This window comes from Anomaloglossus baeobatrachus, chromosome 3 (genome assembly GCF_048569485.1).
Source record: "Anomaloglossus baeobatrachus isolate aAnoBae1 chromosome 3, aAnoBae1.hap1, whole genome shotgun sequence".
In the NCBI taxonomy this organism is placed as follows: domain Eukaryota; kingdom Metazoa; phylum Chordata; class Amphibia; order Anura; family Aromobatidae; genus Anomaloglossus; species Anomaloglossus baeobatrachus.
The window spans coordinates 287354408-287381151 of NC_134355.1; the positions used below are offsets into that span (position 1 = coordinate 287354408).

Sequence of the window (26744 nt, forward strand, 5' to 3'; positions counted from 1 at the left end):
AAACAGTTAGGGGTACTTTGCACGCTGCGACATCACAAGCCGATGCTGCGATGCCGAGCGCGATAGTCCCCGCCCCCGTCGCAGCTGCGATATCCTTGTGATAGCTGCCGTAGTGAACATTATCGCTACGGCAGCTTCACATGGACTCACCCGCCCTGCGACGTCGCTCTGGCTGGCGACCCGCCTCCTTATTAAGGGGGCGGGTCGTGCGGCGTCACTGCGACGTCACATGGCAGGCGGCCAATAGGAGCGGAGGGGCGGAGATGAGCGGGATGTAAACATCCCGCCCACCTCCTTCCTTCCGCATATCCTACGGAAGCCGTGGTGACGCCGGTAGGAGAAGTTCCTCGCTCCTGCGACTTCACACACAGCGATGTGTGCTGCCGCAGGAGCGAGGAACAACATCGGACCGTCGCGTCCGCGTAATTATGGATTACGCCGACACTACACCGATGATACGATTACGACGCTTTTGCGCTCGTTAATCGTATCATCGAACCTTTACACATTACGATGTCGCATGCGATGCCGGAAGTATGTCATTTTCAATTTGACCCCACCGACATTGCACCTGCGATGTCTTAGTGTGCAAAGCCCGCCTTAGACTGTTGTTCTTAATACTTCACTAATTTGACAGTTCATGTCAAGCTGGTCATATTAAAATATACATTATATGGTTTAATATTATTAATGACAAATAAATATAGTGTATACGTAATAGTAATACATTATTTTAACTCTTTTTGATTGCAGCATTTACAATAAAACTTCTATAAATTATTACCTTGAGATTCTTTTGAGTCTTTCACGCATATATCCTTTAATGAGCCTATTGGATTACACCTGCATTGCTTGCAAGGATTGGGGTGGCTTGGATACAGCTAATAAGGCAAAATATATTTATATATATTTATCATGAAATGTCTGATTGTTCTAAATGAAATACAAAAAAACTAATAATAGCAATGTGAAGATGCCCCAACTAAGGTCAGAAACATTCTCAATTTGATATGAAAATCAAAGATATTAGGACCATATGTACAGTACATTCATAGCCAAAAGTTTTGAGACTGATACAAATTTTGGTTTTCAAAAAGTTTTTGCTTCAAAGATTTTAGAACTTTCAGTCAGATATTTGTCTGGTTTTCTGAAGTACAATTATAAACATTCATAGGTTTTTGAAACTTTTATCGACAAATAAATTAAGTTTTTCCAAAAACGTAATATTTTTAGTGTTGCTCATTACTTTTCAAGACTTCTGCAGTTCACACAGGCATGCCAAATATCAGCTTCTGGAACACACCTTAACTGATGGCAACACATTTTTGTCTAAGAAATGACTTGAATTTATCACAAATTCTGAATTTCTGTTTGTATACCCACTTTTTGATGACTGAAAACAGGTCATCAGTTTGATTGAGATCTGGGGAGTTTCCTAGCCATGGACCCAAAATTTAAATTTTGGATCATGAATGATTAGAGATGATTAATTATATTCTAGTGTAATTGAATTCTACTTGAATATTACCAACTCTGCATTAGCCATAATGGGTCTTTTTTTGTAAAGCACACCGTGCGAATTGAATCACCATTTTTCTGTTTTTCTTAACCATAAAATGTCATCTAAAGGTTAAAACATAAATGAAAATTCAGTTCTCATTGCATATTCTTATCACCACAGCAAACGTTGAAATCCCCATTTGGGCTCTTTTCCACTTGTGTACCGCTTCCGATGCGAGAGCATCGGAAGCGATATGCTAATGATCTTCTGCTGCGGGTGTCAGCTGAGGGTCATGCAATTGTGCTGCGATCTTGAAATCGCATCACATCGCATCACAGGAGTGGAGAAGATCGAGGGAGCACTTTCTCCCATCTCCTTCGTTGTCTGTCTCTGCATGCACCACACTGCAGTCGCATAACATGCGAGTGCAGTACGATTTTACACACACGTGAGCTGAGACTCGGTGCAAAATGCAGCATGATACGATTGCACCGAGAGCCCGATTCGTGTTGAGAAAAAAACATGACAGAGGAAACTGTCTCATTGATTAACTCTGGTGAGAGTGCAATCACACTTTTTATCGGATTGCACTCGCACAAGGAAATCACGAGTGGAAAAGAGCCCTTTCTCTCACACCAGGCCTGAAAATTAAGGCTCTGATGAAAACTAGGACGTTTCTGCGCATGAATGTATAAGGTCATGTTGCACATCGTGATGCAATGAGGAGCCTTATTGTAGCCTGAAGGCCCGTCATAGTGGGATACAGGGATGAGGAGCAGTGATAAGAAGTTGTGTTGAGGACCAGAAGGATGATATTAAAGAGCTGAGAGGCTGGAGAGGTGCATATAATAAAGGATGTCTAATTTGCAGAGAATAACTTCTCTACAAATTAAATTTCATTGAGAAATCTGCTAGAACAGGTGAATTTAATTTTTTCCTTATTCACCCATCTCTAACTATTGACTACACAGACCATTGCTGAGAAGAGTAGACAAAATATGCGGGCACCATCGAGGGAAGGAGAAACACAATATATCCATTAATAATAAAAACTATACTCTGAGATGGTCCAAACATTTATAATGCTGTGTGTTCCAGTGTATCATAAGCTATAAGATATAAAGTCATTTTCAGGGGTAAAAGGTATGAAAATACATTCTCAAACTTTGCCTTGGGTAAAGTGAGCTACCATTAGTATTTATGAGACCAGGAATGCTGCTATCATCTATCACACAACAAAAATTTGCAATAAAATGGAACAATTAGATTAAATTAAATAGAATATATACTGTACCCATTGTGGTCGGTAAAAGCCATCTATACAGGTCTCACAATTTATTCCAGCAGTGTTCTCAGTACAGTTGATACAAACTCCTCCTCCATTATAGACTCCATTAATATTCAGGCTCAGATTTTTGTTAGCCACTTCTTGATCATAATAGCACTCCCCTGTCTTACCGTGACAATTACATGCTGGGAAGAAAATATAAAGGTTAAGTAACTTACTTGGTATTTAAAAAAAATGAATATTTGAAATCTGTAAAAGAACAGGGGGCACTCACTACGAGTAGAGGAAAGAAGATTCAAGTAGCTAAATAGAAAAGTGTTCTTTACTGTTAGAGCAGTCAAACTGTGGAATGCCACACCATAAGAAGTAGTAATGGCTGTCACAATAACATTGTTTAATAAAGGACTGGATGACTTTCTTGGGTTTGTGGGTTATAGATAATTTAATGACAAAGAATCTATATTTGGTAAAGAGAGATTGAACTTGATAGACCTTGGTCTTTTTTCACCCTCTTTAACTATGTAACATAATGTAATGTTCGCGATGTTCTCTTATAGAGGTTCTATTAATTTAATTATCCTACCTGATACATTATAAAATTGGTGTTATTTTTTTTTTTTGCATTTCTTGGCATCAAATATAGTAAACTGTTTTAGCCTATTTTTTTTGTCTCCTTGTATATGGGCTACCTCAGTAGCACAAAGCAGAGCCTTACCAAAATTTGTCCTCCTCAGCCATGAAAGAAGATATCAAGGAGAAGTTACTCCCCACTGGCAGGTCAAGAATAGATGACTAAGCATATTTTCAATTCCTTTCACACCAATACTTTGCTTCCTATATCATCCTAGAACACAAAATAATGGTGCAAAGTTGCAGCCACTAGAAAGAGTATATTAATCCAAAATAAAATCTAATTATAAATATTAAAAACACCACATAAGACTACCACAATTAAAATAACATGAAGGTACTCGCCTCATCAGGAAACACAAACAAAACATGCATTAAGGTGGTGTCACACACAGCGACAACGACAATGTCGTCGCTGCTATGTCACCATTTTCTGTGACGTTGCAGCGACATCCCGTCGCTGTCGCTGTGTGTGACATCCAGCAACGAGCTGGCCCCTGCTGTGAGGTCGCCGCTCGTTGCTGAATGTCCAGCTTGTTGCAGCACAGCACGCGTGTCGTTATGATCGCTGCTTCGGCTGCTGTGTTTGACAGCTAAGCAGCGATCATAACAGCGACTTACAAGGTCGCTGCTACGTCACAGAAAATGGTGACGTAACAGCGACGTCGTTGTCGCTGTCGTTTAGTGTGACCCCAGCTTTAGGGCTGTGAAGGCCTCTGTGAAGGCCTCTTCAATTAACCTAAACAAATATTTCTAAATACTTATTTACTTATTTACACATACACCTTATTCTGGTGATACCACTGTATTTACTGTATTCAATTTATCTATGCATTTTAGCTATATGTAGTTCCACCTGTTTTCTTTTCAATTTATACTGGTAAGTAGTTACACTGGTATATATGAGTGACTAGTATTAGTATGAGTGACTAGTATAGTGAGCTAGCATTTTTACCTTAGTTACTTGTACATATGCAGTTGCATTTACATTTTTACTGTTAGGGTCTTTCCCTGTATTTGATGCAGTACCTTCATGTTATTTTAATTGTGATAGTCTTTTGTGCTGTTTGAAATGTTTTTAATCAATAAAGATTTTTTTCGGCTTAACCCCTTAACAACCTAGGACGTACCGGTATGTCCTATATCATGTCGGGGAAATTACCGCCGGCTGCTGTAGTGAGTCGGCAATGATGCCTGCACATGTCTGCTGATATGAACAGCAGACATGTGTGGCTAACAGGCACGGGTGGATCTGCGATCCACCTGCACCTCTTAACCCCTTCGATTGAGCTGTCAAAATGTGACAGCCCAATTTAAATGGCTGCGGTGGAAAAATCACCATTCTACAATGCCGTCAGAGGCCCCGTGATGTGATCAAGGAGAGCTGATGGTTGCCATGGTAGTGACGGGTCATGTGGTGAGTCCTGTTGCTATCATGAGTTATTTCCTGCTGGAGCCAACAGAGCTTTATCAGAAACGCTGCATTTCTGCTTATCAGACTTCTGATCCCTATAGTCCCTAAAAACCTAAAAGTTCAAATCACACCCATTCACCCCATGGAGAATTAAACAATAAAAAAAATGCAGTACAGACCAAATGTTTGGACACACTTTCTCATTAAAAGAGTTTTCTTTATTTTCATGACTCTGAAAAAAGTAGATTCACATTGAAGGCATCAAAACTATGAATTAACACATGTGAATGAAATACTTAACAAAAAAGTGTGAAACAACTGAAAATATGTCTTATATTCTAGTTTCTTCAAAGTAGCCACATTTTGCTTTGATTACTGCTTTGCACACTATAGCAATCTCTTGATGAACTTCAAGAGGTAGTCACCGGAAATGGTCTTCCAACAGTCTTGAAGGAGTTCCCAGAGATGGTTAGCACTTGTTGGTCCTTTTGCCTTCCAGCGCACCACAAATCATCTTGATTGGGTTCCGGTCTGGTGACTGTGGAGGCCAGGTCATCTAGCGTAGCACCGCATCACTCTCCTTCTTAGTCAAATAGCCCTTACACAGCCTGAAGGTGTGTTTGGGGTCATTGTCCTGTTGAAAAATAAATGATGGTCCAACTAAACGCAAACTGGATGGAATACCATGCTGCTGCAAGATGCTGTGGTAGCCATGCTGGCTCAGTATGCCTTCAAATTTGAATAAATCCCTAACAGTGTCACCAGCCAAGCACCCCTACACCATCACTCCTCCTCCTCCATGCTTCACGGTGGGGGCCAGGCATGTAGAGTCTATCCATTCAACTTTTCTACAAAGACACGGTGGCTGGATCCAAAGATCTCAAATTTGGACTCATCAGACCAAAGCACAGATTTCCACTGGTCTAATGTCCATTCCTTGTGTTTTTTAGTCCAAACAATTCTCTTCTGCTTGTTGCCTGTCCTTAGCAGTGGTTTCCTAGCAGCTATTTTACCATGAAGGCCTGCTGCATAAAGTCTCCTCTTAAAAGTTGTTCTAGAGATGTGTCTGCTGCTAGAACTCTGTGTGGCATTGACCTGGTCTCTAATCTGAGCTGCTGTTAACCTGCGATATCTGAGGCTGGTGACTCGGATAAACTTATCCTCTGCAGCAAAGGTAACTCTTAGGGGTACTTTGCACGTTGCGACATCGCTACTGCGATATCGTCGGGGTCAAATCGAAAGTGATGCACATTCGGTGTTGGTAACGACGTCGCAACGTGTAAAGCCTAGAAGAGAAGATGAAAGAGCGTGAAACAGTCAAAAATCGCTGATCTGTGTCACGTCGTTCATTTTCATAATGTCGGTGCGTCCGCAGGTACGATGTTTTTTGTCGTTCCTGCAGCTCTACTCATCGCTGTGTGTGAAGCCGCAGGACCAACAAACATCTCCTTACCTGTGCCCGCCATCCACCAGCAATGCGGAAGGGAGAAGGTGAGCGGGATGTTTACATCCCGCTCATCTCTGCCCCTCCGCTTCTATTGGCCGGCCGCTTAATGACGTCGCGGTGACGTCGCTGTGACGCCGAATGTACCGCCTCCTTGAAGGAGGGATTCTTTGTCAGTCACAGCGACGTTGTCGACCAGGTATGTGTGTGTGAAGCTGCCGTAGCGATAATATTCGCTACAGCAGCTCGCACTACATATCGCATGTGCGACGGGGGCGGGTACTATCGCGCTCGACAACGCTATCATCGGCTAGCAATTTCGCAGCGTGCAAAGTACCCCTTAGTCTTCCTTTCCTGGGGTGGTTCTCACGTGAGCCAGTTTCTTTGTAGCATTTGATGGTTTTTGCCACTGCACTTGGGGACACTTTCAAGTTTTCCTAATTTTTCGGACTGACTGACCTTCATTTCTTAAAGTAATGATGGCCACTCGTTTTTCTTTACTTAGCTGCTTTTTTTTTCTCATAATACAAATTCTAAGAGTCTGTTCAGTAGGACTATCAGCTGTGTACCCCCCAGACTTCTGCACAACACAACTGATGGTCCCAACCCCATTTATATGGAAAGAAATCCCATTTATTAAACATGACAGGGCACACCTGTGAAGTGAAAACCATTTCCGGTGACTACCTCTTGAAGCTCATCAAGAGAATGCCAAGAGTGTGCAAAGCATTAATCAAAGCAAAAGGTGGCTACTTTGAAGAACCTAGAATATAAAACATATTTTCAGTTGTTTCACACTTTTTTGTTAAGTATTTCATTCCACATGTGTTAATTCATAGTTTTGATGCCTTCAATGTGAATCTACAATTTTCAGAGTCATGAAAATAAAGAAAACTCTTTGAATGAGAAAGTGTGTCCAAACTTTTGGTGTAGGAGCAAAAAATTTAAAATGGCAAAATTATGTTTTTTGGTCATCACAAATTTTCTGTAAAATGGAATAACAGGCAATCAAAATGGCGCATCTGCACAAAAATGATACTGTTCAAAACATTAGCTTGAGACGCCAAAAATAAGCTATGACTGAGCCCCATATCACAAAAAATCAGAACGCTGTGGGTCGCGGAAAATGGCGCAAAAAATGTGCACTTTTTTGGACAAACTGGGAGGAACAACAACAGTAGGTTGGCTATAAATAAGTTCCATATAGAGCACATAATAATGGTGCAGAGTACCAGCCACCAGGAAGACAGTATATTAACCCCTTAAGGACCTGGCGATTTTCTGTTTTTGTTTTGTTTTGTGCCCCCTTTCTTCTGAGAACTGTAACTTTTTTATTTTTCAGTCAATCTTGCCATAAAGGGGTTGTTTTGTGGCATGAGTAGCAGTTTTAAATAAAACCATAAGTTTTACCATATAGTGTACTGGAAAATGGCAAAAAATTTCCAAGTGCAGAAAAATTGCAAAAAAAGTGTGATTGTATGATTGTTTCTGGGAATTCTTATTCACTCTTTGATAAAACTGATGTGTCAATGTGATTCCTCAGGTCAGTACAAGTTTGTAGACACCAAACATGTATAGGTTTACATTTAACTGAGGGTTTAAAAACAAATCAAAATGTTTTCTAAAATAAGGGGCACACTTTTAGCACTACTTTCCACGACCCGTAGCGTTTTCATTATTTGGTATCTATGGCTCAGTGATGGCTTATTTTTTGTGTCTTGAGCTGATGTTTTTAATGGTATCATTATTTCGCAAATGTTACATTTTGACTAGTGATGAGCGAGTATGCTTGTCACTACTCGGTACTCGCACGAGTATCACTGTACTCGAGCTACTCGGCGGGTACCGAGTAATTTCGCGATACTCGTGCTGTACTCGTGGTCTTCATCCCTGCATGTTGGCGCTCTTTTGAGAGACAGCCCTCATGAAGGGATTGGCTGGCAGACCACTGCAATGCCACAGCCCTGTTAGTTGTGGAATTGCAGTGATTGGCCGGCCCGCACAGCGTGACCGAGCCTTTATACCGGCAGGCGCGCTGTGCTCTGCACACAGCTATCTCATATTCCCTGCTTTCCCCGCCCACAGGCGCCTATGATTGGTTACAGTGAGACACGACCCCACGCTGAGTGACAGGTGTCTCACTGCACCCAATCACAGCAGCGTGTCTATACTGTGCAGTAAAATAAATAAATAAATAATTAAAAAAACGGCGTGCGGTCCCCCCAATTTTAATACCAGCCAGATAAAGCCATACAGCTGAAGGCTGGTATTCTCAGGATGGGGAGCCCCACGTTATGGGGAGCCCCCCAGCCTAACAATATCAGTCAGCAGCCGCCCAGAATTGCCGCATACATTAGATGCAACAGTTCTGGGACTGTATCCGGCTCTTCCCGATTTACCCTAGTGCATTGGCAAATCGGGGTAATAAGGAGTTAATGGCAGCCCATAGCTGCCACTAAATCCTAGATTAATCATGTCAGGCGTCTCCCCGAGATACCTTCCATGATTAATCTGTAAATTACAGTTAAAAAACACACACACCCGAAAAATTCTTTATGAAAAATAAAAAACAATAACAAAGTTCCTCATCACCAATTTATTAACCCCGACAAAGCCCTCCATGTCCGGCGTAATCCACGGACCTCCAGCGTCGCGTCCAGCTTTGCTGCATGCAGGTGACAGGAGCTGCAGAATACACCGCTGCTCCTGTCAGCTTCACACAGCAACTGAGGTGAGTAGCGCGATCAGCTGCTGTCAGTCAAGTAACTCACGGCCACCGCTGGATCCAGCGGTGGCCGCGATTAACCTCAGTGACAGCTCAGCTGATCGCGATACTCACCTCAGTTGCTGCGTGGAGCTGACCGGTGCGGCGGTGAGTAGCGCGATCAGCTGAGCTGTCACTGAGGTTACCCGTGGCTACCGCTGCATCCACCGCTGGATCCAGGTAACCTCAGTGACAGCTCAGCTGATCGCGCGGCTGTCTTCAGTTGCTGTGTGAAGCTGACAGGAGCGGCTGTGTATTCTGCAGCTCCTGTCACCTTCATGCAGCACAGCTGGATGCGACGCTGGAGGACTGTGGATTACGCCGGACATGGAGGGTTTGTCAGGGTTAATAAATTGGTGATGAGGGACTTTGTTAGTGTTTTTTATTTCTAATAAAGGATTTTTCGGGTGTGTGTGTTTTTTAACTGTAATTTACAGATTAATCATGGAAGGAATCTCGGGGAGACGCCTGACATGATTAATCTAGGACTTATTGTCACCTATGGGCTGCCATTAACTCCTTATTACCCTGATTTGCCAACGCACTAGGGTAAATCGGGAAGAGCCGGGTACAGTCCCAGAACTGTCGCATATAATGTATGCGGCAATTCTGGGCGGCTGCTGACTGATATTGTTAGGCTGGGGGGCTCCCCATAACGTGGAGCTCCCCATCCTGAGAATACCAGCCTTCAGCCGTATGGCTTTATCTGGCTGGTATTAAAATTGGGGGGACCGCACGCCGTTTTTTTTAATTATTTAATTATTTATTTCACTGCACAGTATACACACACCCACCGGCTGCTGTGTTTGGGTGCAGTGAGACACCTGTCACTCAGCGTGGGGGCGTGTCTCACTGCAACCAATCATAGGCGCCGAAAAGCAGGAAAGCAGGGAATATGAGATTGATTAATGAGCGGCCGGCTTTTTCAAAAGAGGAAAAGCCGCCGGAGTTTAGTGAACAGCTGTGCAGCGCCGCGGCAGTGATTGGGGAACGGTATGTATGAGAGAGGGGGGAGACTGACCGACAGACTGTGAGAGGGGGACAGACAAGACAGAGAGAGACAGACAGAGCGAGACCGACCGACGGGAAATAGAATGAAAAAAAAAAGTGACCGACATCGCTAGTAAAAAGCACAAAACGTGTGTTTTGGACATCGGAGTGCCACACAATGTTTTTACGTAAAATCTTTCATGTAATAATCTCAAAAAGTAACATACACCAGCTCTATCTCACTATTGGGTATGTGCCCTTAACATTTCCGCCATGAAAATTCATTTTGGTGTCATTTTGGAAGGTTTTCTGGTGAGTCCGTAAAAATGGCGTAAAACTCAGACAAAATTGTTCACAGCTGTGACTTTTGAGTGACAAATGCTTCAAGGGGTCTTCCCCATGCTGTTGCCATGTCATTTGAGCACTCTTCTGAGACTTTTGTGACATTTTTAGGATTTCTACATGCTGCCGGGGGTCATTTCAGAAAATACTCGGGTCTCCCTTAGGATAACATTGGGCTCGGTGCTCGGGCCGAGTACACGAGTATCTTGGGATGCTCGGCCCGAGCCTCGAGCACCCGAGCTTTTTGGTACTCGCTCATCACTAATTTTGACCACCTGTTATTGCATTTTGCGCAAAATTTGCGGCAACCAAAAAATTTAATTTTGGAGTTTGAAATTTGCTTGAAGCCACGCCTTTTACTGATCAGATAAATTGATTTATTTTGATAGATTGGATATTTCTGAAAGCAGCGTTACCATATGTGTATATTTTTTTATTTTTTTTTAACCTTTTATTGTCAATGGGGCAAAAGGGGGATGATTTAAACTTTTATTTTTTTATTTTTTTAAATTTTTTTAAAACTTTTTTTAATTTTACTTGTCTCCCTAGGGGACTATAAGGGTCAGCAGTCTGATCACTTGTTCATGTCTCTTGATCAGAGCTGAACAGCTCAAAACAGGAGCAATGCTGATCTTCTGTACGAGCGGCTGCTCTGCCAAGTGTTACAGTAAGTGAGTCATGTGAGCTACACGAGTCATCAAATGACATTGTGCTACCATGGCAATCATCAGCTCACAGTGATCACATTGCGACGCTGCAGATGGAGCTGGGCAAGTGAAGATTTACCATGGCGGGCATTTACATCATGCTGTCACATTTTGACAGTGTTATTTAAGGGGTTAACAGGCGCGGGTAGATTGCGGATCCACCAGTGCCTGTGAGACACACATGTCAGCTGTTTAAATAAGCTGACATGTGCAGTAGTCACCACCAGCTGCCCACAGAAACTGCAGGTGATTTCACCTATATGGCTTATAACATACCAATATGGCCCGTGTTCGTTAAGGAATTATTATGCATTATAAGAAATTTAAAAAATTAACCACATTCATGGAATGGTAAAAGTGGACATATCGGTAAACCACTAAGTGTAAACTACCTTACATAAAAAGAAGCATTTATTTGTATATTTTTATTATTGTAGGATCTACAGTAAATGTGGAAATATTTTGAATTTTGACCTTAAAGGATAATATACTAAATGAGACCAGTCCAAAAATAGTCCAATTAACATATGCCCTCTATATTGTGACTTGGGATGATTCTTGAGCTCTATAATAGCCATTTTAATTACGTTCTAACTCAGGGGCATGGCAAGCTGTTCCTTTATGCACAAAAAGTTGTATAGTAAAAATGTTATTGTGCTTCTAGTGCAGACTATTAAGAATATTTTTTAAAAAAATCAGTAGTACTCCAATAGTTCATTTATCATTTTGTAAGCCAAATTAACTTCCTTAATCTCTAATCTTTACATTAACATTTTAATAAATAACAAAAAAAACAATTTATCCTTTATAGATGTCAATTTAGTTTGCCACACATTTAGAAAGTTATGAAATTTGCTTAGAGCAAAAACTGATTTTATCCAAAAACATACATTTTACACGTGAAATTAAAAATACCACTATGGTGATTGTGCCGGGATAACCAAAAGGACATTTCATCTTAATGCAAACAATGTTTGTATTTTTTAAAATATATGAATCTCAGAGAATAAAAAGTGTTCCTTTGTTTCTAAACAATATATCAGCCCTGGGAACAACTAAAGTAGCTTTAAGTACAAGTTTCACTTGTAGAACTAGGCCGATTGTTACAGCAGGCACTTATTTTACAGAGCTGTTATTACTGGATTGTATTATACCACCAAAAGTTTTATTTCAAGTAAAAAGATATTGTATCTCCTTGAGATCTCCCAACAATGAAATAAAGTAGCATATTTGCCCTTTACTAGCAGTCCACATTGTTTTCTTTTCTACTTTTCATGTTCACTGTGGGGGAGGTTACTTATGACTAGGAACAGAATGGCTGCTCATGTATTTTTTTCAAGTTCTTCATTGTCATCCCGTCATAGAGACATTTCAGCAATATTTATTCAGTAGGCTGTGTTTCCTTTGTAAAATTTTATTGCAGGGCTGGAGGACTTGGCTATTTAACAATGGTTTTTTAACAGTTCCTTCCATACACATTGCAATTACATTTTTTCTTAACGGGTTTCTACCATTGTATTTGACCATTGCTGTAAAGGCGAAACATAATAATATTATATATTTATTGTATCACAGAGCAACATCAATTTTTAAAGTGCAATTGGGGTTTTATTTTCATGTATGTTTTTCCCTTTAAACCTTTAACCCCTTAACGACCGCGGGCCGTAAAATTACGTCCTAAATGACATAATCTTACTGCCCGCGGTCCTCCGGCGGCAGCATGCCGCGATCGGCACACATCTCAGCTGATTTTCACAGCTGAGATGTGTGCCTGCTAGGCACGAGCAGAATCGTTATCTGCTCGTGCCGATTAACCCCTTATAATGGCGCTGTCAATACATGACAGCGCCATTATAAGCGCAATCGCGGTAAAGTTTTACTTACCGCCGAAACCGGAAGTCACGTGACGCGATCACGTGACTCCCGATAGTTGTCATGGTAGCACAGGGTCATGTGATGACTCCTGTACTACACATGAATTGGTTTCACTTTCGCTGTGCCCGGGGCACAGCAAAAGAGAAAGACAGCGTATCTGCTGTTTACAGCCTTCCAGCTGTGATCAGCAGATACTGCAGAGCGATCGGAATGCTGATCGCAATAGCCCCCTAGGGGGACTAGTAAAATAAAAAAAAAAAGTAAAAAAATAAGTTTTAAAAAATTAAAAAAAAACAAAAAAACCTAAAAGTTCAAATCACCCCCCATTCGCCCCATTGAAAATTAAAGGGTTAAAAAAATAAAAAATATACACACATTTGGTATCGCCGCGTTCAGAAACGCCCGATCTATCAAAATATAAAATCAATTAATCTGATCAGTAAACGGCGTAGCGGCAAAAAAATTCCAAACGCCAAAACGACGTTTTTTTGTCGCCACAACTTTTGCGCAAAATGCAATAAGAGGCGATCAAAACATAGCATCTGCGCAAAAATGGTACCGTTAAAAACGTCAGCTCGAGACGCAAAAAATAAGCCGTCATTGAGCCTAAGATCCCGAAAAATGAGAACGCTACGGGTCACGGAATATGGCGTAAAACGTGCGCCACTTTTTTCGGACAAACTTCCGATTTTTTTTTAACCCCTTATATAAAAGTAAACCTATACATGTTTGGTGTCTACGAACTCGCACTGACCTGAGGCATCACACCCACACATCAGTTTTACCATATAGTGAACACAGTGAATAAAATATCTCAAAAACCATAGTGCTATCGCACTTTTTTTGCAATTTTTCAGCATTTGGAATTTTTTTGCCATTTTCTAGTACACAATATGGTAAAACTGATGGTTTCATTTAAAAGTACAGCTCGTTCCGCAAAAAATGAGCCCTCACATGACCATATTGACTGAAAAATAAAAAAGTTACGTCTCTCAGAAAAAGAATGGCGAAAAAAAAAAACGGAAAGCGAAAAATCGGCCGGTCGTGAAAGGGTTAAATAGCTTTTATACAATTTGCTGCTGCAACTAGTGATGGGCAAACTGCAAAGTTCGGGGTCCGTATCGAACACATAGTGTTCATACACAAGATCCTGAATACGGGTTTCCATCTCTTCAGCTCTGCTACATCTGTGCGAGGAGACAAAAACAGTTCTGCTCACACAACGAGCAGGCACAGACTCAGCTGAGAGCTGTCAGAGACTTCACCCGAGTGCACAGCTGAGGCTGGTTAACTGTGCCCCCGGGTAACCTCCACTGACTACAGGACCTTCCATGACGCCATAGCCATGTGACCAGTCTGGTGTGAATGTTCTTGTTACCTCGTGGGTTATAGCACCTTTCATGACGCCATAGCCATGTGACCAGTCTGGTGTGAATGTTGTTGTTACCTTTTGGGTTACACGATTTTCAATGACATCATAGCCATGTGACCAGTCTGGTGTAAATGTTGTTTTTACCTCATGAGTTATAGTACCTTCCATGACGCCATAGCCATGTGACCAGTCTGGTGTGAATGTTGATGTTACCTCTTGGGCTACACGACCTTCCATGATGCCATAGCCATGTGACCAGTCTGGTGTAAATGTTGTTTTTACCTCATGAGTTATAGTACCTTCCATGACGCCATAGCCATGTGACCAGTCTGGTGTGAATGTTGATGTTACCTCTTGGGCTACACGACCTTCCATGATGCCATAGCCATGTGACCAGTCTGGTGTGAATGTTGTTGTTACCTCGTGGGTTATAGTACCTTCCATGACGCCATAGCCATGTGACCAGCCTGGTGTGAATGTTAATGTTACCTCTTGGGCTACACGACCTTCCATGACGCCATAGCCATGTGACCAGCCTGGTGTGAATGTTGTTGTTACCTCGTGGGTTATAGTACCTTCCATGACGCCATAGCCATGTGACCAGTCTGGTGTGAATGTTGATGTTACCTCTTGGGCTACACGACCTTCCATCCATGACATCATAGCCATGTGACCAGCCTGGTGTGAATGTTAATGTTACCTCTTGGGCTACACGACCTTCCATGACATCATAGCCATGTGACCAATCTGGTGTGAATGTTGATGTTACTTCGTGGGTTACAGGACCTTTCATGACGTCTTGCACACGTCACAATTCATAGTTTTTTGTTTTGTTTTTTTTTTTTCAATTTATAAAGCATTTTATAAAGTGAAAGTTTTTCAGTTGTTTTACCTTTTTTTTGTTCTTTTTTGTCATTTTTCTGTAATATCTGTTACTTTTATACTTTTCCATCTATGTGGTCTCTTGTGCCATCATTTTAATGCATTTTTTTAATGGCGCCATTTTTAGGTACATACAACTTATTGATTGTATTTATTAACTCTTTCTGGGACGTCCAATGCTTTAATACATTTTTTTCTAGCTCTTAGTGGGTTTAATATAATGGAGGGAGACGTCCCTCCGGATTCTCCCTGCAGTAATGTATGGCTGGGTCAGAGGTTACCAGGACAGTCTGTGATTGGCTGCAGTGGCCAGTTGATTAGAGGAGTGCATGATGGGAGGTTTCTCTAAGAACGTGCTCTCCTAGTCACCTGACCACCGCCGTCAGTCACCGGCTGCAGTGGTTTTGGTGACCTTCTAGTGCACAAAGTCCCAGAGCCTCACAGTGTCTACTGACCCCCAGGTAACCTTCACTGACGTCACTGCAACAGTGCAGCAAAGTGAGCGTTTGTCGGCGGTAAAAGCGGTGACATCAGCTGTGCCCTCAGGTAACCCCGACTCTGACATCAGCGCTCTTACTGCGAGAAGTGCTCACTTTACAGCAGTGTTGCAGTGATGTCAGTCAAAGTTACCCGGGGGCACAGCTGACTTGCCTCAGCTGTGCCCTTGGGTGAAGTCTCTGACAGCTCTCAGCTGAATCCGTGTCTGCTCGTCTGTATGAGCAGACCTGTCTGTCTCCTCAGACAGGTGTAGCAGAGTTGAAGATGCTCTCCTGCCTTTGGAGTACGTCAGAGGGATTTTTTTAGGTAATAAAGATGGAGTCCTTAATGTCTTCTGTTTTATTTCTAATAAAATATTTTTTTCTCTGTGTTGTTTTATTTTACTGTTAAAATAACAAACAATCACAGACACTGTCACAGAGTGGGCATCTGTGATTGGATGCTGGAGTAAACCAACCCATACATTATAGCATCTAGAATGTATGGGTAGATTCCAGGTTACACCAACAGCCATTCGCAGACGCCAATTCTGCATGACAGCGTCTATGATTGGCTGTTGTGTCCCTCACACATATAGTAGTGTAAAATTAAATAAATAATTTAAAAAAAATGATATAGCACTCCTCGGTACTTTTGAGTCTTAGAGCAGATAAAGCGGACGGCCACGGGCTACCACCCCATCTGTCAGGCTTTACCTTGGCTGGCAATCAAAATACAGGGAAGCCCACTTTTTTTTAATTATTTAAATATAAATATATATATATGTTTATGTTATGGTTTTATGCAGGTTACAGGATCCACTGATACTGGCCTTATAAATTACGGTGTCTGTCCCAGTGAAGTGCAGGCTGGCTAATCTAGTAAAATGGGCTTCACTAATCGGCTTTAAGACAGTCACTGTGTACTACATGTGTGTGAAAAGTGCCCTATACAGGCATTTTTGGGTGCAAGTAATCACCCCCTCAATTGGTACATGTCCATCTTTATTAAGGGCATTTGGTGTATCCTGCTAGTGCATTGGTTTCTGTGACCTGAGCAGTTAAATACTGTTGCCCTTTATAGCTTTGTAAATTCTTAAATTTGGAGCAGAATTTTAATTCCTTTTTTTTGTGACTTTGCTTTAAATTTTAGTGTAGGGACTCGCAAGACAACAAGGACTCTTGACATGGTTGCAACTTTGTACATTTTTGACAAAATAATGACAATACCTTTTCTATCTATCTATCCACCTAGTTATCCATCCATCCATCCATCTATATATACTGTATATGTCATGTTATATTTTTAGAAAAAAATGAAGCACGGTTTAATGGAGCGCTATGAAGGCTACAGGGATGTAAAAGTTCAATGGTTTTTATTAATTCACATAAACCACAACACGTTTCAATATAGTCCAATATCTTCATCAGGTGGATCTATATCGAAACGCATTGTGGTTTATGTGAATTAATAAAAAACATTGAACTTTTACATCCCTGTAGCCTTCATAGCGCTCCATTAAACCGTGCTTCATTTTTTTCTGACAATTTTCTTCCCCTTTGGGGACTCACGGCTGGAGCTGCTTGGACGGAGGCTTTACTCACAACCAGGATCACTGACACCCAGTGACTCCTCCGGACCGGCCGCACGGGAGGCTTTCCTCTTGGAAGGCTCCTTTGGAGAAACTCCCCGGCTGCAGGAGACCTCGGTCCTGCCTGGCAGGGCAGCACAAGTGGCTTATCTCCTGGAAGGATCTCCTGGATTCAGTCTCCAACAGCGCAAGTATAATAACACTCACGTCTTTCACTGGGGTTGTGCGGGGACTGCACAACCTTATCGGGTGAGCAAATTTTAACTATTTGTTCTCACCGCTTACATTGCGACCCTACACATGCGCTCCTTGTTTTCATTCTTATCTATGTTATATTTTTATGCATTTATGCAGGGACCACTAATGTTGGCCTTGTAAACTAGGGTGTCTGTCCTAGTGAAGTGAATTTATATAATGCTTTGCAGCCCAACTAATCTAGTATTATGGGCATCACTAATAGACTGTAATGCAGTCACAGTGTTACTACATGTGTGTGAACAGTGCCCTATGTAGGCATTTTTGTATGCAACTTTAATAGAAGATCAATCACCTCCTCCATCAATTGGTAGGTTGTTGACTGAATATCTCATTAGTATTTTGCACCTGTGTTACCTCCATCTTTATTAAGGGAGTATGATGCATCCTGTTACTGCATAGTTTTCTTTAACCTGGGCAGGTAAGTACCATTGCTCTTTTTGCTATGATAATTCTCCAATTTGTCCGAGAATTTCTTAATTTCTTTTATTTTGTGCCTTTGCTTTAAGTTTTCAACAATGGACATTGGCAGGTACTGTGTTTGGTCTCTTTTCACTTTTGCTGTGGGCTGGGCATAGAGCAACGAAGGTTAAAGCTGGTGACAGGCCAATATGATGTCCTGATACCTTGCCCTTTATCTGTAGTAGTGCAAGAAATACAAGGATCTTATGGGCTTATGAAAAAGACTAAATAGAAAACTTATTTTCTGAAATCTCATCCTATTAGAAAGTGTTTTAGTGAAATACATAAACATCTATTATTAAACATAATACTAGTGAGGTTTTTTCCATTCTAAAATTTAGATGACAGGAACAAAGTAGTCTGAACATCTTTTTAGCCATCAAAACCCCTAATAGATACAAATACAGTGGGTACGGAAAGTATTCAGACCCCTTTACATTTTTCACTGTTTCATTGCAGCCATTTGGTAAATTCAAAAAAGTTCTTTTTTTCTCATTAATGTATACTCTGCACCCTTTTTTGACAGAAAAAAACAGAAATGTAGACATTTTTGCAAATTTATTAAACAAGAAAAACTAAATATCACATGGTCATAAGTATTCAGACCTTTTGCTCAGTATTGAGTAGAAGCACCCTTTTGAGCTAGTACAGCCATGAGTTTTCTTGGGAATTATGCAACAAGTTTTTCACATCTGGATTTAGGGATCCCCTGCCATTTTTCCTTGCAGATCCTCTCCACTTCCGTCAGGTTGGATGGTGAATGTTGGTGGACAGCTCAATTGGGGTTAGGTTAGGGCTGTAGCTGGGCCAGTCAACAATGGTCACAGAGTTAGTCTGAAGCCACTCCTTTGTTATTTCAGCTGTGTGCTTAGGGTCATTGTCTTATTGGAAGGGGAACCTTTGGCAAAGTCTGAGGTCCAGGGTAGTCTGGAAGAGGTTTTCTTCCAGGATATCTCTGTACTTGGCTGCATTCATCTTTCCTTCAATTGCAACCAGTCATCCTGTCCATGCAGCTGAGAAACACCCCCATAGAATGATGCCACCACCATTGTTTACTGTTGGGATTTTTTTGGGCAGGTGATGAGTGGTGCCTGGTTATCGCCACACAATGCTGCTTAGAAATATAACCAAAATGTTCTGTCTTAATCTCATCAGACCAGAGAATCATATTTCTCATAGTCTTGGAGTCCTTCATGTTTTTTTTTGCGAACTCTATGCAGGCTTTCATATGTCTTGCACTGAGGAGAGGCTTCTGTATGGCCCCTCTGCCATAAAGGTCCGACTGGTGGAGGGCTGCAGTGATAGTTGACTTTGTGGAATTTTCTCCCATCTCCCTACTGCATCTCTGGAGCTCAGCCACATTGATCTTGGGGTTCTGGTTTACCTCTCTCACCAAGACCATTCCACAATTGCTTTCCGCAATTGCAGAATTCCATTCTCCCACAATTGCTCAGTTTGGCTTCATGCCCAGGTCTAGGAAGAGTTCTGGTGGTCCCAAACGTCTTCCATTTAAGGATTATGGAGGCCACTGTGCTCTTAGAAACCTTGAGTACTGCAGAAATTCTTTTGTAACCTTGGCCAGATCTGTGCCTTGCCACAACTCTGTCTCTGAGCTCCTTTGGCAGTTCCTTTGACATGCACTGTGAGCTGTGAAATCTTTTATAGACAGGTGTGTGCCTTTCCAAGTCAAGTCCTATCAGTTTAATTAAACACAGCTGGACTCCGATGAAGGAGTTGAACCATCTCAAGGAGGATCACAAGAAAATGGACAGCATGTGACTTAAATATGAGTGTCTGAGCAAAGGGTCTGAATACTTATGACCATGTGATATTTCAGTTTTTTCTTGTATAATAAATTTGCGAAAAATTCTACAGCTCTGTTTTTTTCTGTCAAGATGGGGTGTAGAGTGTACATTAATGGGAAAAAAATGACCTTTTTTGAATTTACCAAATGGCTGCAATGAAACAAAGAGTGAAAAATCTAAAGGGGTCTGAATACTTTTCATACCCACTGTAAATGGCTAACATGCTATCTTACTTATCAGATTCAATTTTGCTATGAAAGTAAGGTTAATAGTAGAATATAAAAATCTTGCAAGAAGTCAGATGTTGCACTGTTACGTTTTTCTTTGATCCTCGAAAAAAAAACCCCAAACATTTGGTAATAATGAGACATCATAATGATAAACAAATTACATTTCCAATACCTACAACATGGAGAGCATCAATGTTTTTTTTCTGGAATTATGTTTTAGTGGTAGTAGCTAGGGATGTTTGGACCCATGGAAGTACGAGACTATAATTAAAAGTTTGGTTCAGGACCCGGACTTTACCCAAACTTGACCCCAGACCCCAAACCCCATATAAGTCAATGGAGATCCAAACTTTGATGCTGTAAAATTGTAGTAAGGGCTTGAAGGTTAAAAAAGGAATCAAAATGGGGCTAAGAGCAGAACAATTGCCCTATAAATAAATGTGGCTAAGGAATAAATAAAAAAATGTGGATTTTCCCCTATTTTGATAACCAGTGCAAGTAAAGCAGACAGCTGCAGAGCTGGTATTATCAGGCTAGGAAAGACCATGGTTATTTGTCCCTTCCCAGCCTAAAAATAGCAGCTTGCAGCTGTCCCAAAAGTGGCATTTCCATTAGACCACACGTCATTTTTTTTTTCTATTTATTGTCCACTGAAGTGTAAAGGTATCTTCCACATGCAATGAAGCTCTGCAGCCCTTCAACAAACTTTAGTAGCATACAAAAGGAAGCAGAACTCCAAACTCTGTCAAAGACCTTTTTTATATCTGTTCAAGTTTGAGCCCCGGACTCCTGGCGCCTGGTATGAACCCCAAACTTTACCGTTTGAGTTTTCTCATCCTTAGTAGTGGTCACTTTTGGTGGCATGGCCAAGCTAAGCATCTAAATTGGAGAGAATTTTGTAAGACCTCATTACATTTTTACAACATAGAATTGAAACTGTTTTAAACTTTACTTGGGCATAAAATACAAAACTTAATGTAAATTGAATTTTGGATAATATTTTCTATATTATGGTATTGAATTATTGTCTATCTGTGCCATTCCATTAATATAAATAAAATATGAATATAAACACTAAACCCACTGGGAGGGAATATTTAAAGAATAAAAGCCAAAAGGCCTTGAATGCATTGAATAGAATGTTTTTTTCCATTATAACACATAACATGAGTACTATACACTTACGTTCACATTCATGTTTAGTGAGAAATGTTCCAGCACGCCAAAGCTTTTGATGAAACCCAGGACAGCAACTGTCACAGCTGGCCCCACATGTATTGTGCTCACATTCACAGGATGATTTCTTAACATAAAAACAAAAAAGCACGATAAATTATTGCAAACATTTAACGCTTTATAGAGTATTGAGTTGTTCATTTTTGCTCATTCGTTTCCATCAACTTCATTCAACAGCCATACATTTTTTTTTCTGTCAAAATAGATGTATGAGGGTTTGTTCTCTACAGGACAAGTTGTAGTTTTAAATGGCATCATTCATTTCACCATAAAGTAGTCTGAAAAATGGGGAAAAAATCAAGTTGGGATAAAACAGTGAAAACAATGAAACTCCTCAATTTCTCATTTTTGTTTTTTATTTGGTTTTCATTGTGATGTAAATAAAAATAGAAATATTATTGTCCAAGTCAGATCAATTAACAAAATAGCATAATTTTTTTTCAATTTAACCGATGAAAAAATGTAACAATTTTGCAACAACAAAAAAAGAAAATGTTGCTTTGTATTCCCACTTTGTGACCAGTAATATTTTTTAATTTCCATTTGATGGAGCTTAATGAAGTATTTTTTTCTGAGGGGTGAACTGCCTTGTTATGGGTTTCACACATTTTGATCTCCTTTTTTTATTTCTTAGTCGGGTTGGTGAGCAAAAGAATGCAATTTTAGAACATTTTTTTCACTTTACAATGTTAACAAAGGGATTAATTGTATATATTGATAGATTAGATTTTTAATGATGAGGTGACATAAAATAATAATATTCATAATAATAATAATAATAATAACAATAAGAATAATATAATAGAGGAAACAAAGGTGATTTGAATTACTACATTTTACATATATATATAAATATATATATATATATATATATATATATATACAGTGCCTCCAAGTAGTATTCAACCCCCTGCAGATTTAGCAGGTGTGATAAGATGCAAATAAGTTAGAGCCTGCAAACTTCAAACAAGAGCAGGATTTATTAACAGATGCATAAGTCTTACAAACCAACAAGTTATGTTGCTCAGTTAAATTTTAATAAATTTTCAACATAAAAGTGTGGGTCAATTATTATTCAACGCCTAGGTTTAATATTTTGTGGAATAACCCTTGTTTGCAATTACAGCTAATAATCGTCTTTTATAAGACCTGATCAGGCCGGCACAGGTCTCTGGAGTTATCTTGGCCCACTCCTCCATGCAGATCTTATCCAAGTTATCTAGGTTCTTTGGGTGTCTCATGTGGACTTTAATCTTGAGCTCCATCCACAAGTTTTCAATTGGGAGTCAGGAGACTCACTAGGCCACTGCAAAACCTTGATTTTTTCCCTCTTGAACCAGGCCTTGGTTTTCTTGGCTGTGTGCTTTGGGTCGTTGTCTTGTTGGAAGATGAAATGACGACCCATCTTAAGATCCTTGATGGAGGAGCGGAGGTTCTTGGCCAAAATCTCCAGGTAGGCTGTGCTATCAATCTTCCCATGGATGCGGACCAGATGTCAAGGCCCCTTAGCTGAGAAACAGCCCCACAGCATGATGCTGCCACCACCATGCTTGACTGTAGGGATGGTATTCTTGGGGTCGTATGCAGTGCCATCCAGTCTCCAAACGTCACGTGTGTGGTTGGCACCAAAGATCTCGATCTTGGTCTCATCAGACCAGAGAACCTTGAACCAGTCTGTCTCAGAGTCCTCCAAGTGATCATGAGCAAACTGTAGACGAGCCTTGACATGACGCTTTGAAAGTAAAGGTACCTTACGGGCTCGTCTGGAATGGAGACCATTGCGGTGGAGTACGTTACTTATGGTATTGACTGAAACCAATGTCCCCACTGCCATGAGATCTTCCCGGAGCTCCTTCCTTGTTGTCCTTGGGTTAGCCTTGACTCTTCAGACAAGCCTGGCCTCGGCACGGGAGGAAACTTTCAAAGGCTGTCCAGGCCGTGGAAGGCTAATAGTAGTTCCATAAGCCTTCCACTTCCGGATGATGCTCCCAACAGTGGAGACAGGTAGGCCCAACTCCTTGGAAAGGGTTTTGTACCCCTTGCCAGCCTTGTGACCCTCCACGATCTTGCCTCTGATGGCCTTGGAATGCTCCTTTGTCTTTCCCATGTTGACCAAGTATGAGGGCTGTTCACAAGTTTGGGGAGCATCTTAATTAGTCAGAAAAGGCTGGAAAAAGAGATAATTAATCCAAACATGTGAAGCTCATTGTTCTTTGTGCCTGAAATACTTCTTTATACTTTAGGGGAACCAAACAGAATTCTTGTGGTTTGAGGGGTTGAATAATAAATGACCCTCTGAATAAACTTTTCACAATTTAAAAAAAAATAAAAAAAAAAGAAATAACATTCTTTTTTGCTGCAGTGCATTTCACACTTCCAGGCTGATCTACAGTCCAAATGCCACAATGCCAAGTTAATTCCGAATGTGTAAACCTGCTAAATCTGCAGGGGGTTGAATACTACTTGTAGGCACTGTATATATATTTAAACTTTTTTATTTGTACATATATTCATAGTCCCATTAGGATTACTAGAACATATGACTACTTGATCCCTTACACCAGGACTGTGCAAAGTGCGGGCTGGGCTGTAGGCTACATCTGTCCCTCTATAGGTTCCAGTCCAGCCCACAGACCGAGATATCCAATGCCCTGAAAACAGTGGACCATGGGCCACACCATAGCCGTCCAGCGATGCCAATCCAGCCTGAGGTCACCACTATCTGCATTCTCAGGATGCAGATAGCAGTAAAAACATTGGTGGAGGAGAGGCCGCTAGCTCTGTCTTCCACCAATCAGCATTGGATGTACAGTAGATGCTATAACGTCCCATTTTTTGCATTGCGTGAGTGATGAGAGCCATTGGGTATGAGCATCGGTGCACATTCCATTTAAGTACCACTGTTACATATTGACAGCGACATAAAAATGGTTACTAGACATTGCCAGAGCTTTGCTTTATTCATGGTTGTTAAAGATACATGGCCATTTTTTGAGTTAACTAGCTTCAGCTCCTTACACAGAAGTTAAATAGGCACAATTGTATAATTGTATAAATATGCACAATTATTATTTGTATAATTAGCTAGTGTGCCATGTGTTGCAAAAGTTTTCTTAATAAATTGTACAATATTGGGGTTTATTTTTGTACTTTAACTTTAACGGTGAAGGAGTTGCCATTTTATAATTATCTGCAATGTTACATTGATATTAGTAATTTTTTACACATACATTTCAGTAGTGGTGCTCAAATTTATTAAATATTGATAGTTGATAACGTCACTCTTCATCTTTAAAATTAGTCCAAATTCTGAGTAAATTGATTTCTCAAGCTACATTGAAAGCATCCTGCAGTAGCTACAGACAGTGAAAAGATTGATAATTTAACTATCTTAAATAAATAATAAGAAAGCTGATTTTAAAAATGACATAGTTTTAAAAAGTAGACATTCACTCTAAAGGAGTGTTCCTAAATTTATTTCAGCAGTAAAAAGCATGAAAATGAGAATATTTTCAATTGAGTTGCTTTTTCTGCCTGCTGTCTTCTAGTGCAATAAAACCTTTTGTCTTTTATAGTGCAGAGTTTATTTCCATGGAGCCCAGCTGCTAGAGCAAGGCTAAGTATACATAATACCTAAATTCTAGGAGGGAGGTTAACTCTTAACATACCAGTCTAATTTTTACATTGTTCCTTTTTAAAGCTTTGGAGTAAGCATCCAGATGTTTTCAAAAGTGGGGACATATCTGCCTTTAATAATCTCCACACTGAGAATGGTTACAACCCATGTTACCGAGCCGCAAAAATAAAACAAATTGCCTTAGAATTTCAATATTGGATATCAAAGAGAGAGAGAAGCACTTAATTAAAAATCACCAATAAAATATCCAACAAACTTAGACATAAATTGATTAAAATGTCACATGAATGTAATTGGACTCACAGAAAAGGAAAAAAAAGATATGAATTATGTTAGAGTGTGTATTGCATATTTCAACTATACTGTATATCATCCGATTACTAAATGCATAACATTACAGAACATTTTTCACATCAATTATACCTTAAAAGCACCATAAGTATGCACCAAAAATATACATAAATATGCATAGAGCATCTCAAACAATGTGTCAAAACATTTTAAATTCAGTGTCTGCTCTACTCTGTGATCGGGTGCTACTCTGTGATCGGGTGCTTTAGGCACCAAAGTCATCTGTTTTAGCTAAATGAAAACTTGTTGCTTAAGTTAATACTGAGTTATCCATCTCTGTGCTGTTGCATCCACATAATCTGTTTACATATCCAAGCAAAAAAATAAAAAATAAAAATAGAGAATATCTACTTGGGGTATGTGTACTACCATGTTTCCTGAAAAATAAGGCAGGGTCTTGTATTATTTTTAGCTCCCAAAGAAGCGCTAGGGCTTATTTTCAGGGGAAGTCATATATTTTTGTATTGGTGTCAGTGATTGGGTCAGCCAATAAGGAAAAATTAATATTCACTCCCTTCCCCCTCCCACAACTCTGCACCAGCATCAGTGATTGGAATGTCTGTTTATGCAAATGAATATTCACCTCCTTTCCCTCCCCAAAATCCCACACATCCCTCTGAGCCGGTGTCAGTGATTGAAATGTGTGTTAATTGCAAATGAATATTAAACCCTTCCCCTGCCCATAATCCTGCCAACCCCTCTGTGATGGCTTCAGTGATTTAGTCAGACTACCGTATTAGTGCCTGAGGATGGCATTGTAATACTCAGACTGGCCGGCAGGTCTTCTGACCAGAGCGTGTCAGTGTGTGTTTCTACGCCGCTGTTATGCTCAGGTGAGGAAAGATGCTGGCCAGTCTAAGCATTGCAATGCGATCGACGGCAAAAATACAATAGTCTGATTGAATCACTGATGCTGGCATAGAAGTGTAGATGGGGTAAGGAGGTGAATTTGTATTTGCCATTAACACGTTCCAATCACTGACGCCAGCACAGAGAGATGTGCGGTGAAATTGGTGTATATTCATTTTCCATTAACTAGCCAGCATTTGACTAGAAACCTTTGAGGCTTACAGCAACACAAATGGATAAAGAACACCAATAAAAGTTACACTGTTGAGCAAAAGCAGGGTTCCCCAACTCCAGTCCTCGGGGCCGCCAACAGTGCATGTTTTCAGGATTTCCTTAGCATTGCATGGGTGTTGGAATCATCAACTGTGCAGGTGATTAAATTATCACATGTGCAATACTAAGGAAATTCTGAAAACATGCACTGTTGGCGGCCCTTGAGGAATGGAATTGGGGACCCATAAGCAAAAGTGTAACAATGTTTTGAACATTTAACCTGCAAGCTCCATATCTCAGCAGCCACTACAACTTCCAATGTGAAACTACTCTCATTTTATAGATAATAATCTTGGCTATGTTATACATACATTGACTTGTAACTAATTAGCATATGATTAGTTATGCAGATTTTTGTCATGTCTTGGC

At 40.6% G+C, this 26744-nt stretch overlaps 1 protein-coding gene across 6 annotated transcripts in view; it reads right to left on the reverse strand.

Moving 5' to 3' along the window:
• Positions 1-26744, reverse strand: part of LAMA2 (laminin subunit alpha 2) — a 1231414-nt gene that overhangs the window by 770870 nt on the left and 433800 nt on the right. For all 6 annotated transcript variants that reach the window (XM_075339908.1, XM_075339907.1, XM_075339906.1 and 3 more), the window contains exons 7-9: positions 21215-21332; positions 2796-2974; positions 785-881 (exon numbers count right to left, since the gene is read on the reverse strand). In XM_075339908.1, coding sequence (XP_075196023.1) covers positions 785-881; positions 2796-2974; positions 21215-21332 — 394 coding nt within the window. The remainder of the gene's footprint in view (positions 1-784; positions 882-2795; positions 2975-21214; positions 21333-26744) is intronic.